This window comes from Pogoniulus pusillus, chromosome 27 (genome assembly GCF_015220805.1).
Source record: "Pogoniulus pusillus isolate bPogPus1 chromosome 27, bPogPus1.pri, whole genome shotgun sequence".
In the NCBI taxonomy this organism is placed as follows: Eukaryota; Metazoa; Chordata; class Aves; order Piciformes; family Lybiidae; genus Pogoniulus; species Pogoniulus pusillus.
In genome coordinates this window covers 8,033,801-8,046,708 of record NC_087290.1, presented here as the reverse complement: position 1 = coordinate 8,046,708, position 12,908 = coordinate 8,033,801, and the positions used below count along the sequence as shown (strand labels likewise).

Here is a 12,908-nt window from a genome sequence, read left to right as displayed (position 1 = left end):
CTTCAGTGAAACCTCTAAGCACCATTAAAAAACCTCATACTACATCGTTCATATCACTTAGGAAGCAGGGAAACTGAGGAAAGGACAAGTACTGATGCCTCATTAAATCATACAATCATCACAGAATGGCTTCGGTTGGAAGAGACCTTAGAGATCATCTACTCCAACCTTCCCACCATGGGCAGGGATGCCTCTCAAACCAGTCTTGGTTGCTCAAGACCTCACCCAGCCTGGCCTTGAACACCTCCAGAGAGGAGGCATCACACAACCTCCCTGGGAAGTCTATTCAGTCTCAGCTTCTTCCTAAGATCCAGTCTAAACCTACTCTCCCTCAGCTTCAAACTATTCCACTTGACCTATTGCTTAGACACCCTAAAAGTCTCTCTCCAGCCTTCCTGTAGGATCCCTTTGGGTATTGGAAGGCAGCTGTAAGATCACTCTGGAGCCTTTTCTTCAGGCAGAACAGTCCCAGCTCCCTCAGCCTATCCTCATAGCAGAGGCATTCCAGCCCTTGGATCATCTCTGTGGCCCTCCCTCTAGACTTTCTAAGTTGAAGAGACAGAAATAAAGTCTTCTAAGAAGAAAAATCCCACCCCTTAGGCAAGCCAGCCTCTTCAATCCAAAACATCTTGCTGTAAGCAATTACAACACACTGGATTTGCTTTCTTGGCAGCCTGGCTTCCAAGAGCTCTGGGCTGATTAAAACAAGCAACTGTTTCCCACCAAGGTCTCCAGATCTCATACAAGTCAGCTGTAGCAAGTAGAAGATGCAACAGGAAAGGCTCAAAAGCTGTTTGTGTTGCCTTGCACAGGTTCATAAAGAAAATCACCCAGCAGGTCTCCTCTGCAAGGTAAAGCCAAACCTGACCTGTGCTTCTACTATGCAGAGGACTTTGGAGAGATTAAAAACCCAAACAGGTCAAGATAAACTCCTAAAACACTGCTAACCCTGTTTGCACACTGAACATTGTTTCACTTGAATCTCAACCAGAAAGGCCAGTTTTAAACTCATGTTTCAGAGCAATTTCTTTTCTTTTGACAAGTAGTCATTAACACATCTCACACAAAGCAGTTTGTGTATTGCTTGTACTGTGGCTGGCTGGAAGTGTGTCATTAATGCCTTCTGAACTGAGCTCTTTATAGAAGGATGTTTGTAAACAGATTTTGACTGGCCCAGTCATCAGTCAAGTAACTCTGTTGGATGTAGAGCTGGATGCCAGTCTGATAGAATCAAAGTACAGAGAAACATACACCTGGAACCAAACTGACTCACCTTCTGGCGGCCACTTTTTGACATAGGAAGCAGACTCCAGCCTCTCTGTTTCTGTCCCTGACCTATATGCAAAAGTCTAAAGGTTTTCAATGTGTTTTTTCCCCCTGCTGATTATTTAGTGGAAGGGAAACCCCCACACACGCTATCTGATCCCTGTAAGACACCGTCAGTGAATAAACACCATATACACAGTGAAATGTTTGAGTTTCATTACTCAGGCTGACTTCCCAAACAAAGCCAAAGCAGAAACACAACCCAAACTTTCAGCAGATAAAGGGGGTGGAATTGTGACTGACTCTGTTATTCACTCTGCTCACACGTCTGCGAAGTCACACCGATTTTACTCAGAGGTTTCCTCAGCACCACGCAGAGATTAGTCTCCTCCCTTTCTTCCATCCTAACAGGTCACTTTCAGATCAGGAAGGACTTACTCGACTTACTCATCCTGGATCATGCCCTCAGGTTTCTCAGTGCAATGTATGAAGGTGTTGATGGCAACCCTCCATCCCTGCTAGAGGATAACCTTCTGGGGGGCAGCTGTTCTCAGCTCCCTGTGGTATCAGGATTGGTGCCCTGATGCCACTCATTTGATGCTGAAGGAAAAGAAGAGTATTGAATGCTTTTTTACTATCAGAATGAAATATGGCAGTCCTAAGACTGGCAGGTCTGGCTTTAGTACACACCATGTGTAAACAGAAATGTGTGTCAGGGCTTCAATAGACAGCAGGTGTAAACAGAAATGTGTGTCACCTAGTGAGAAGGAACTCAGGAGTGAGCAGCCAAGGCTCAGCCACGGGAGGCAAGACATTACCTGCATGCTTGTTGCGCCTGTGACTGATCCTGGGAGTAGAAGATCCATTTCCTCGTGGTAGGAAGAGAGCTGCACCTTTCACAGTCAGGAAGCTTTCGCTGATGCTGCAAGGGGAGAATCAAACAGAGAATAAGGGAAAATGTATTGTCTTTCAAGGAGAAAAGAAGTGGAAGAAGAGAAGTTCAAGGCACTGGATGCATCCTCTTCTCTTTTCCAAAAAACAGCGATTTAGACCAAAGTATTTTGTTGGTAAAGAACTTCCCCACAAACATTCAGAGCATAACTGAGAACAACATGAACAGAGAAACACTGAAAAGCAGAACGTATGCCTGGTGTCACTCTGCCTCAGAGGAGGAACCTGAGCAGGCAGAGGGGATTAACCTAGGGCTGTATTTTCAATCTGAAAGTCAAGATGAGAGGTCCACGTTTCTAAACGGTGATTAATGCAGCCAGCCCACACAGCTCTCTAATTACAGCCTCTCTTAACCCTCTGCTTTGTGGCTCACACACAGCTGATGCCCTGCAGAAACAAATGGCTCCCTTCAGCAGTTAGCCAAAAGAAAATTAGTGCACATAAGAGATTAAGAAATCATGAAACTACTGTCTATGAGCTGTATGGTAATTACCTCTCAGAGACATAAATCAAAGGCAAAACTGTAATGCTGTTGTATTCAGACATCACTTACTGCCTTGATTCTGCTCTTTCTGAAGTCACATGAGGAAAGGGGGTTTGTGAAAAAGGACAATAAAGAGTTCCTCAGTTATGCAGAACAGCTGATACTTCAGGCACATCTTCCAGTAGCTTTCTTAGAGATGCTGTGGCTCATGGAAAAAGCGAGACATCTCAGGGATTTTCCACTAAGCCATCCTGTGGCAGAGTTAAGGGCTCCTGCTTTTCTCAGCCATACAGGTTTTGAAGAAAGCCAGAAACAATTCCACAGTCAACAGGATGGTTGACAAATAGGATGAGACAGGATAGGAGACTCCCTGGCATCATGCATCCCAGCAGCTTCCTGTCTTGAGACAGATATTGGTTTGCTCTCTTTCACTCAGAAAGGAATTGCTCAATTCCTTTCTCTACTTAAACAAATACCAAAACTAATTATTTTTCCCTTCCTTTAGGGGGTGAGGACTGGGAAACAATAAGAATAAATTGTTTGTCATTGGAATGGGCTGTCCAGGGAGATAGTGGAGTTGCTGTCCCTGGAGATGTTCAAGAAAAGCCTGGATGAGGCACTCAGTGCCATGGTCTGTTTGACTGGACAGGGCTGGGCAATAGGTTGGACTGGATGAGCTTGGAGGTCTCTTCCAACCTGGTTGATTCTATGATTCAAAGAAATTCCATGTTCCAAGATGCAGGTGAAAGCTAGAGCATGCCAATGCACTGCCCCTCACTGCTGCTTCTGCACTGCTGAACAAAGGCTGCCTGCAGCCCCTGCTCCAGGGACATGTTTCAGTGGCTGCTCCAAAGCAGCGATGCACCATGACTGAAAACAAAAGCATCACAGAAGATCAAATATGACCAAGAATTGGGACACAGCATGGCAGGAGCTTGTGATCAGGAGTGATAAAAGTAATTTCTTTTGGACTCAGATTTATGACTTGTTTGATCCAAAGCCTATTGGATCACATGGAAATTTTACAAACTATAACATTACTTATCTGTTAGTAGGACTGAATCCAACCTGAGTGCCCCCTTCTACTTGGTTGTGGGGAGGCCACACCTTGAGTGTTGTGTTTGGTTTTGAGCACCTCAATACAAGGAGATGTGAGGTGCTGGAGTGAGTGCTGAGGAGGGCAACAAAGCTGGTGAAGAGAATAAATCTTATGAAGAGCAACTGAGGGGGCTGGGGCTGTTTAGTTTGAAAAAAAAAGGAGGCCAAGGAAAGAGCTCATCACTGTCTACAGTTACCTGAAAGGATGTTGTGGAGAGGTTGGTATTGGTCTCTCTTTACAGGTAAACAGTAATAGAACAAGAGGGAATGGCTCAAGCTGCAGACTGAACATCAGGGAAAATGTTTTCCCAGCAAGAGTGGTCAGGCATTGGAATGGGCTGCTCAGGGAGGTGGTGGAGTCACCAACCCAGGATGTGTTTAAAAGCTGTTTGGATGTGGTATCTGGGGATATGGGTTGTAGAGTAGATACAGGTTGTACTTTGTGATCCTGAGGGTCTTTTCCAGCCTAAATGTTTCTGTGATCACTTCGTTTTTATAGGTACAAGAATTACAAAGAGCTTGTGTTAAAGCTGGGTTTTCTCCTAACCTCAAGCAGATTTCTGAGCACCTGGTGGGGATACCAATAAATCAGATTATGAGTTCCAGCAAAGCAGATGCTTGTGCCCAGGAAGACCTTCTGCAAGCCTGTAGCACATCCCAATGTTATGCAACGTCACAGCCTCAGCTCTCCTCCTTACTGACAAAGCTTCTCCCAGGACTGTTTGCTAAAATTAAACCAGATGTTGATAATGCAGTAGATGTTTCAAGAAGCAACCAGGACTTTAAGAAGGAAAAAAGATAGTAAAAATAACTTGTCTCAAATGAAAATGGAACAGAGATCCATTTTATGCTGATGTTAAACCAAAACAAAAATACAATTGCACTGGACACACTGACCACAGACATTTCCTCAGAGCCTTCTTGTATAAACAGTTTTGACTGAGGCTTTCTAGCTTTTGGTGCAAATAGATCCTTTGACAGCCCACAAGAATTACAGATTGCTCCAATGGGATGCTAATGGCAGGCTCCACTGTGACATGCTTCAGAGACACCAAAGGATGAAATGAATCCTGTGAAAAGGGCCTCTGAAGAGCCTCAAAACAATTCTTACTACATGGGATAGTGCTCACAGTAACAGCAGAGCCACACTCCCACCCACTGCTGGCTTTCCCTGCTGACAGCTCCATGGCTCCCAAGCATAAGTAGAGCTTTGAAATACTTGGTAAAACCCAGTTTGCAGGAGCCTCCTGCAGCTTCACTGCTCTTTGAAACAGTCTCCTGAAGAGGGACCGGATACTAAAAGCCACTAAATGTGGTTAAGGAAGAAGCTGGGTCCAGGAGAGAAGACAGAGAGCCAAACCAGCAAAGGTAAGAAAGCTGAGCTATATTTTATCTGCACACCAGGCTTGTCATCAGTCCTCTGCCCTACACAGTGCCTTTCTTCTGGAGAAAGTTGGGACATATCTATGAAAGAGCTATTAAAGCTCTGAGCAACCCTCAGCACTACAGCTGCAAAAAAAATCCCTTCTGTTTCAAGTTCAGCCCCTTCACATCTGAAGTGAAGTAGCAACCTTAAGGTCACCAGCAATGAGCTATTTGCAATTCCTGGCTCACTGGGAAGAGAACCAACAGAAGCAGAAGATTTAAGCAACTCCTACAGAAATCACTGTTTGCACCAAATTTTCTCCCAGGCAGAAAAGATTTTGGAGAAACTGTACAAGGCACATCATCAAAACTATTTAAAGCCTTTAGCACAAAAAGCACAGACATTCCCCTCAGAAGACCCAGCTTCTAAACAGCAGTAACAGAACGAAACTGAAACGATTCCTCTGCTCCCAGACTCTCTGTCCAGCAGCTGAGCTCCTCCTGCACAAGAAAACACTGCTGGGTTGACACCAAATTCTCTGTGCTGCAAAAGCAGAGAACCACCTCAAACTTACAGATGGCAAACAAAAAGTGAATGCCTTCCCAGCTGCTACCCTGTACAACACTCCTCATGAGCTGCAAGCACAAACAGCAAATAAACTGTTTTGAAAACACAAAACCTTACTGGTTTCTGGGCTCTGTCAAAGCGATGCCATCGCATAAATCATCTGACACTCTGCCACGACCTCCCTCTATGACCCTCCCAGCTAAGGGGATGCTCAAACAGCAGCTGCTCACCAGACAGTTTTCAGTGACAAACTCTGCATAAAATACTCAGAAAGGAACCACAAAGACTTCTTTAGAAACTATTTCAGAAAGAAAAGCAAAAAGGTCTCTTCAGAAGTACAGCAAGGCAAGCAAAGAGGCATCCGAAGAGCTCCTGGCAATGTTTTATCCTAACAAACACTTAATTAAGTTATTGTATGCCTGAGGATGACTTTTCAGTCAGCTTTACTTACTCATCAGAGCAGCTCTTTTACAGCAGGCTCTGTCCTGTCCAGCCCAGCCCTTAAAAGGACACCTGCCAAACAAAAGAACTGGCACCATCCCCTGAAAGGTTCAACAGGAGAGGTCCTCCCACGCCACACAGGAACATACCAATGCCATAAGAAGCATATTTCCTTGTGCTGTCACCTCACCAGCAACATGAGCACTGTGGGGAAGCTGTACTCTCCTATCCTGTTCTCCCTCATCCTTGGAAGAAAGGAGGAGATTAAAAAGCAGTGGGACAGGGGAAATGAAGATCTGAAGACACCTGACATTTGATTATAAGTCCACCACCTGCATTACTTACAGAAATAATGCAACTTTGCTGTCAGGCAAATTGCAAGCAGGCAAGTCTGACAGTAAGAAATAACACAAGTTAACCTTGGTATTGGCTAAGTGGGAGCATTCAGCAGCCCAAGCTCTGAAAATGGGAAGTGTCAACACACATCTGTACTGAAGCACTGGGGACTTCAGCTGGAAGCTGGCTCCACCAAACGCTGCTTGTGTGTGCAGTCAACAGCAGCCCCACCTTAAGAGCCAGCAGCTAAACAGGGGCAGGATAGGGAGCAGATGTACTGCAGAAGGGTGTCTAGTGGGAAGTTAAAAGCAAAATCAAAACCCTGTGTGCCTAGCTCCTTTCCCTCAGTTTTAAGCCAGGCTGCTCCTCAAGAGCCCCTCAAGACATTACTCTAGCATGAGCTGGGGAGGAGAGAGTGCACATCTCTGCACTGTACATCTCATCTGCCACCAGCTCAGCTCCATCGACCTCCTTTAATCCACAGGCTGCAAGACATGAACCCAAGAAAAAGACCAAAATTCAAGTGCTGGCAGGAGTGCTGTGGCAGGCATTTAGCTCATTCCCAAGCCGTGGAGCCAGGCGTGGAGGGAGGGCAGCCGGGGACATGAGAGAAAGCGCCTGCAGCACGCCAGGACTCACCCTGCTAGAGCAGCAATTCCAACTGCAGCTCACTGTGCCTGGTGTGGAAAAAGTTACAGGAGGGCAGGGCAAGCAGCCTGCGCTTTTTCTCAGCACCTCAAGCTCCTTCCCTTCCCAAACTGGCTGCCTCCCTTTCTGCACAGGCAGGTCCGGGGCACAGCATTACGCCTGCTCTGCGATCAGCTCTCACCACCAGTCTCCACACACATTACCTAGCCATAAGAAATGTCCTGGTTAAGAAAGCAGTGCCAGGGTGGCACCGTGGCTGGATACACAGCTGGTAGTACATGCAGTCAGGCAAGGGCATCTCTCCATCAAACAACCGGATGAGAGCACCACACACCTCCAGCATCCTGCGCTAGAGAAGCACCAAACTCTCACCTTCGCTGTGGTTTGTTTCTCTGTAAACACCTCTATTTCCTTTGCTTCCTTCTTAGAGCACCTGGTTTAATGAACTGCCAACAGTACTAATGAATCATCCAGAGGAAGGCAATGGCTGGCTTCCAGCATAAGCCTGTACTCCTAGGTGAGTGATGAAGGCACCTGGTTCTCTTCACACAGAGCCCAGATCCCAGGGCTGTGTCAAGCAGAGCAGTAGGGGTCACCAATAAAAGCCCCAAATCCCAGCAAACAAAAATCCACCACAACAACAGGGAAATGGGAAAGACAAGGATAATGCAGGATTGCTCTGCACTGCCATTTTTATTAGCAGGGTCAGCTGGCAGCACAGACAGACAAGTCTAGGCTTCTCTGATATCCAAAATAGAAACAAACCCAGGGCAGAGCAAAACAAGGGTCATGGCTTACCCAAAAAGGCTCTGCAGCACTGTCAACAGAGGTGAAAACACTGAGGGCACAGAAAGAAAGGGGAAGTGGTTGTCCAGCAAAGGCTGTCTCTTGCCACTCAGCACTTCTGCAACTTAAGAAACAGCACAAGGAGCAAACCAAAGCAAGCGTGGGAACCCAGCTCCAGCTCAGATCTTTGACGCAAGCTGCATTTTCAGAAACAGCTGCATTTATCCTTTTTTTTTCTCTTTTAAAAGGAGTTGTCTACAGGCACTTCCTCTGCTCCAAGGTGGGGCTCCCTGCAGAGATAATTCAGCTGCAATGACACAGGAGCAATCACAGAGAGTTTCAACACCAACAGTAATTCATTTGTACTGACTTATCTACCAGTACCTTCTCACCATAGCCAAACTGCCTTTCCCCTTGTTTTGCTCCCTGACGTGGCCATCTGCTGAAACTGAGCTGAGACATGAAGGAAAAACTTTGTTTGCTAGAAGATACTGAAGGTGACGATGTTGGATGTGAATCTGAGCTCTAAAAGACTGCCAACTCTGAAGGCATTCCTTTCCCTTTCCCAAGTGTGGAGAGAATTTACAGTAAATTCAGAAGCTACAACCTGCACAGGGGAGCACTGAGGAGCAAGGTTGCTACTCGACCACTTCAGATGCACAAAACAACTACACTCACAGACACAGTTTCAGAGACAGGATATAACCAGTCTTAGGTCATCCAATAAAACTGTAGGGAGTGCTGACACCCACTCGATACCCTACTGAGTTAATAGTCTACAAGTCAAGCCCACTACTGCACACATGCCATCAGTGATCTGTGCTACCAGGGTCATTTGAATTGAGCTACAAAAGCCACTTTGCAAACTTCAGAATTAAAGCTGCTCGGGTAGCCTGTGTGTGTTGAGGAAAGCAATGGCATCCTCTGGACAGAGCACAGAAGATGACAGCTCTGGGCTAAGAAACTCATCCCTGCCAGAGATGCCTTGCTACTAGCAAGGGGAGCAACGACAGCTGCTGTTTGCAGCCGAAGTTTTCAGCCCACGCAGCTGCAAGGGGTCCACGCTGTGCTGAAGACAACCACAGCCACCTGCAGCATTCCTCTGCCTCCTGGTGCTCCAAGCCTCACTCTGCAGGGGTGAGCCAACCTTTGGACTCCTACAAATATATTCCCTCACAGGCAGGGCTGGGATTTGTTACAGGTGCAGAATGGCAAACTGTGTTTGGTTTTAAAGTGGACTCCAGAACATATGGTATAATTTCTGACAGAAATCAAAGTCCATGTGGATTTTCCTATTCACTCACATACCCCTGGCCTATGAATGAACCAGCTCATACACCGACAGACTGCACTGGGTTGGAAGAGACCCTCAAAGGTCATCTTGTCCAACTCCCCTGCAGGCATCACGAACACTTCCAACCAGATCAGGCCGCCCAGAGCCACATCAAGTTTGATCTTGAATGTCTCTAGGGACAAGGCCTTGACCATGTCCCTGGGCAACATGTTCCAGGATTTTACCAGTCTCACTGTAAAGAACTTCCTCCTAATGTCTAACCTAAATCTAACCAGTTTCAAACCATTGCCCCTCATCCTATCTATACAAGCCCCTCCCCAGCCTTCCTGGAGGTCCCCTTCAGATGCTGAAATGCAGCTATATTATCTGTTATGTAAATGCAGCTCCACATCATAGGAACTCCTAGGGAAGCAATGCAGGCAGACCCCTCACACGGCCACCAGCTGCCTGGCGCCGTCAACGCTGCGAGCTCAGCGCTGCTTCCCCAGCCCACCCCTCCGTGCGCCCGCGGCCGCCGCCGGCAGCTCCGGTTACGTTCGCCGGGGCTGCCGCCGAACGCGTGCCCGTAGTACAGTAACGGGCACACAGCCCTCCCCGTGTCACCTCGCCGCCGAGCCTGCCGCCATCGCTTCCTGCCAGCCCAGCCCAGCCAACCTCCCCTTGCCGAGCTGGGGCGGCTCACGGGCGAGGGAGAGGCACCGAGTCACAAACGCTGCCGCCGAAACGCAGCCTGGGCTGGGACATCCCGGCACGGGTCAGCAGGTAAGAACACAAAGCTGGGCACAGAGTGCATGATTCACCACATACAGTCATGCAAGGATGCTCAAGCCATCGCGCACACCGTAATGCTGACTTTCCACACAGACAAGAGAAAAACTTTGCTGCCTGTCTGCCTCGCAGCACGACGCTAAGGGAGTCCCAGCGAGCCCTGTGCTGGATGGCCCAGAGTCAGCCTCCAAGCTGACTCCAGAGGATTCAGAGAGGAAGAAAACTATTCCAAAAAGCAACACCGAAACAAGTTGTGCAAACAAAGCTCTGATGCGCTCCGGAATCCAAGGCTGAAGATATGCACAAAATGATTTTTCCTCCAGCCCAAGCACAGCAGTTCACGTACTAGAAACTGGCAGCTAACACAACGGGGATGCTTATCAAGAAATCTGGGCATTTGGTGTTTACAGAAGAAATCTGATTCTGTGCACTTTTTAAAGCAAGAGACCCAGACCAGAAACGAGACTGTGCAAGGAATTTGTTTTACATGATAGTCCCCGAAGGCTTGCAGGTCTCCAAGTCAAGACATTCCCAGATTACAGCCCTACATGACATTTTTGTGCTATACGCTGTTTAAACATCCACATACTTCAATGCATACCATGGGGTTCATGAAGCAGGACAGTTATACCCAGGAGAGCACTCCACAGTGTTTTACCACCACATACCATGCTCTCACAAGGACCCAGTTGGTCCAAAATGAGCCAGCTGCTATGATATGAACCAAATGCTTTCACAAAGATATTGTTAAAAGCACTTTAATCAACATGAGAAAACATTGTGAAGAGTATCACACTGTGGATCAGAGCAAAAAAAACCCTCAGCTTTGTGATTAGTTATCTCCAGAAAGAACACCCTCCCAGTGACACGTACTGATCTTTATTTCTGAGTTAAGACAGTCCATCTGGATCATCTTTAAACCACATGATAATCTCCTCTGCCACCAGAGTTTGAAAGCATTCCCTTCGTACGCAGCACATTTCCTTTTCAACCTTAAACAACAGCTGACATGTCCTCCAGCAGTTGGTTAGCCACCACCAAACCCAAAAGCTCTCTCCTCACTATCCTTAAATACGTTTGACACAGAAGATTTTATAACTCCTCTTTCCTCCCACCTCCCTGCAGGTGCAGGGTCCGTCATTGTCACAGACCGGACCATGTTTGGCCCGACTGGCAGCACCCCAGGAGAAGGACCCCAGAGCTCTAAATACAACTGTAACACAAGTCATAGGAGACACGCTAAGGTCAGCACACTGCCCCCCGGCAGCAGCCAGCTCCACCAGCACCTATATTTAGACGAAGTACGCCCAGCACTTTAAAGATGGAAGGGGACCGCTCACTTGCCTCAATCACCATCAGTGCTGGCCATCTCCCTGAGACAGAGGCAGTCTGACGAGGAGCTGGCAAGCACCCTGGCACCTGCTCAATGCAGGGCACCCAACAAAACCACGTTCTCCTCGGGCATGAGTCCAACCTCAGAGACTTAGAGCACAGCAGACACAGCCTGAGTGTGGGCAGGAGGACGTTGCTCCACCACTTTTGCTTGTTTATGGTGGAGGTGGCCAACACCAAGGATGTCTGTGGGCAGCCAGGGACCAGAGACCCTGGTGAAGGAACACCATGCCAGGACTGAGCTCTGCAACCACCCCGATATCCAGAGCAGGACAGACGGATGACACTGGGGAAGCAGCCTGGCTCCTTGCTTGCCCTCAGTAAATACAGTAATGGACCCCTGTAAATAGAGCACCAAACAAGGACCACTCTGTCTCCACACAAAGAAATTAATGCTGAATAACAAGCCATTTCCTCTGTCCTAAAAAGAAGCAGATGCTTGTTTACCAAAAGCATCAAAAGTCATCAAGAGGCTGTTGGATTTGACTCATAAAAACACAGAAGGAAGTTATTTGTTCAGTATTCGAACTTCTGCAGCACTCAGCACTTTCAGTTTTTTCTCATTCTTATTGCATCCTCCCCATGCACAAGGGTTATTTGATCCCGGAATGACAGCTTCCAGCAGGAACAGTAAAATCAGTTTGGGACTGACTGTCCCTTTAGATCAGCAAAAAGGACAGTCAGCAGTAACCAGCAATGCGAGGTGGTTTGTGAATCCTTTCAGAGAACCACCACGTGCCAGGTTTCTTTCAATAGGTTTTGATTTGAAATTGGGAGTCTCATGGAGCTTTACCTGTTGTCCTGATAGGACCCATAACCAGGTTATTGATCTGCCCACTCTTGCAAATACAGCAGTGACTTCATTGTATGGAACAGCAAAGCCACAATTAAAGGAATACAAATGGCTATGGGAATACAAGTGGCTGTAAATACTAACCTGACATTCTAATCAGCAGTAAGAAAACTTCACACAAAATGGATCAGAGTGCTTTAGAATCAGAATAGTTCCATGGATTCTCTGTCTTTTCTTCGATCCAAGGCAACACTCAGAAGGACAACCCTTAGCACAAGCAAGGTTAACACAAACTTTGGCTTCTCCCCTGCATAGCTCACCTACTGAAGCAGCAGCCAAGCAAAGCACTCTGATGTTTTGCTGGTGTGACTATCAGTCTCTGGAGAACCATCAGGAAAAGCTCTCCAAATCAACCATGAGATATAATTATGATGCATTTTGAAATGCAGACTCAGCATCACTTTCCAATCCAACTCTTCCCCCCACGGATGTAGCAAATTCTTCCTGGAGACAACATCCTTTGTGACTCTGCTTTTTTCTTTTGGCTCTCTGAATAGGGATCAGCTTACCAGGAGTCCTTTATTCCTGAAATATTTCCATTAATCACTCACCATACACCACTTTAAACAGAAGCTGACAGAGTGTGGGATGTCTAACACCACCGCAGCATCTCTCAACCTAAATAAAGGCTGAAACAAAGGGCAGCCCAAGAGGGGAA

At 47.0% G+C, this 12,908-nt stretch overlaps 1 protein-coding gene across 3 annotated transcripts in view; it reads right to left on the bottom strand.

Moving 5' to 3' along the window:
- The window catches only part of SSH2 (slingshot protein phosphatase 2), a 107,198-nt gene that overhangs the window by 34,343 nt on the left and 59,947 nt on the right, over nucleotides 1–12,908 (bottom strand). For all 3 annotated transcript variants that reach the window (XM_064166085.1, XM_064166087.1, XM_064166086.1), the window contains one exon: nucleotides 2,085–2,188. In XM_064166085.1, coding sequence (XP_064022155.1) covers nucleotides 2,085–2,188 — 104 coding nt within the window. The remainder of the gene's footprint in view (nucleotides 1–2,084; nucleotides 2,189–12,908) is intronic.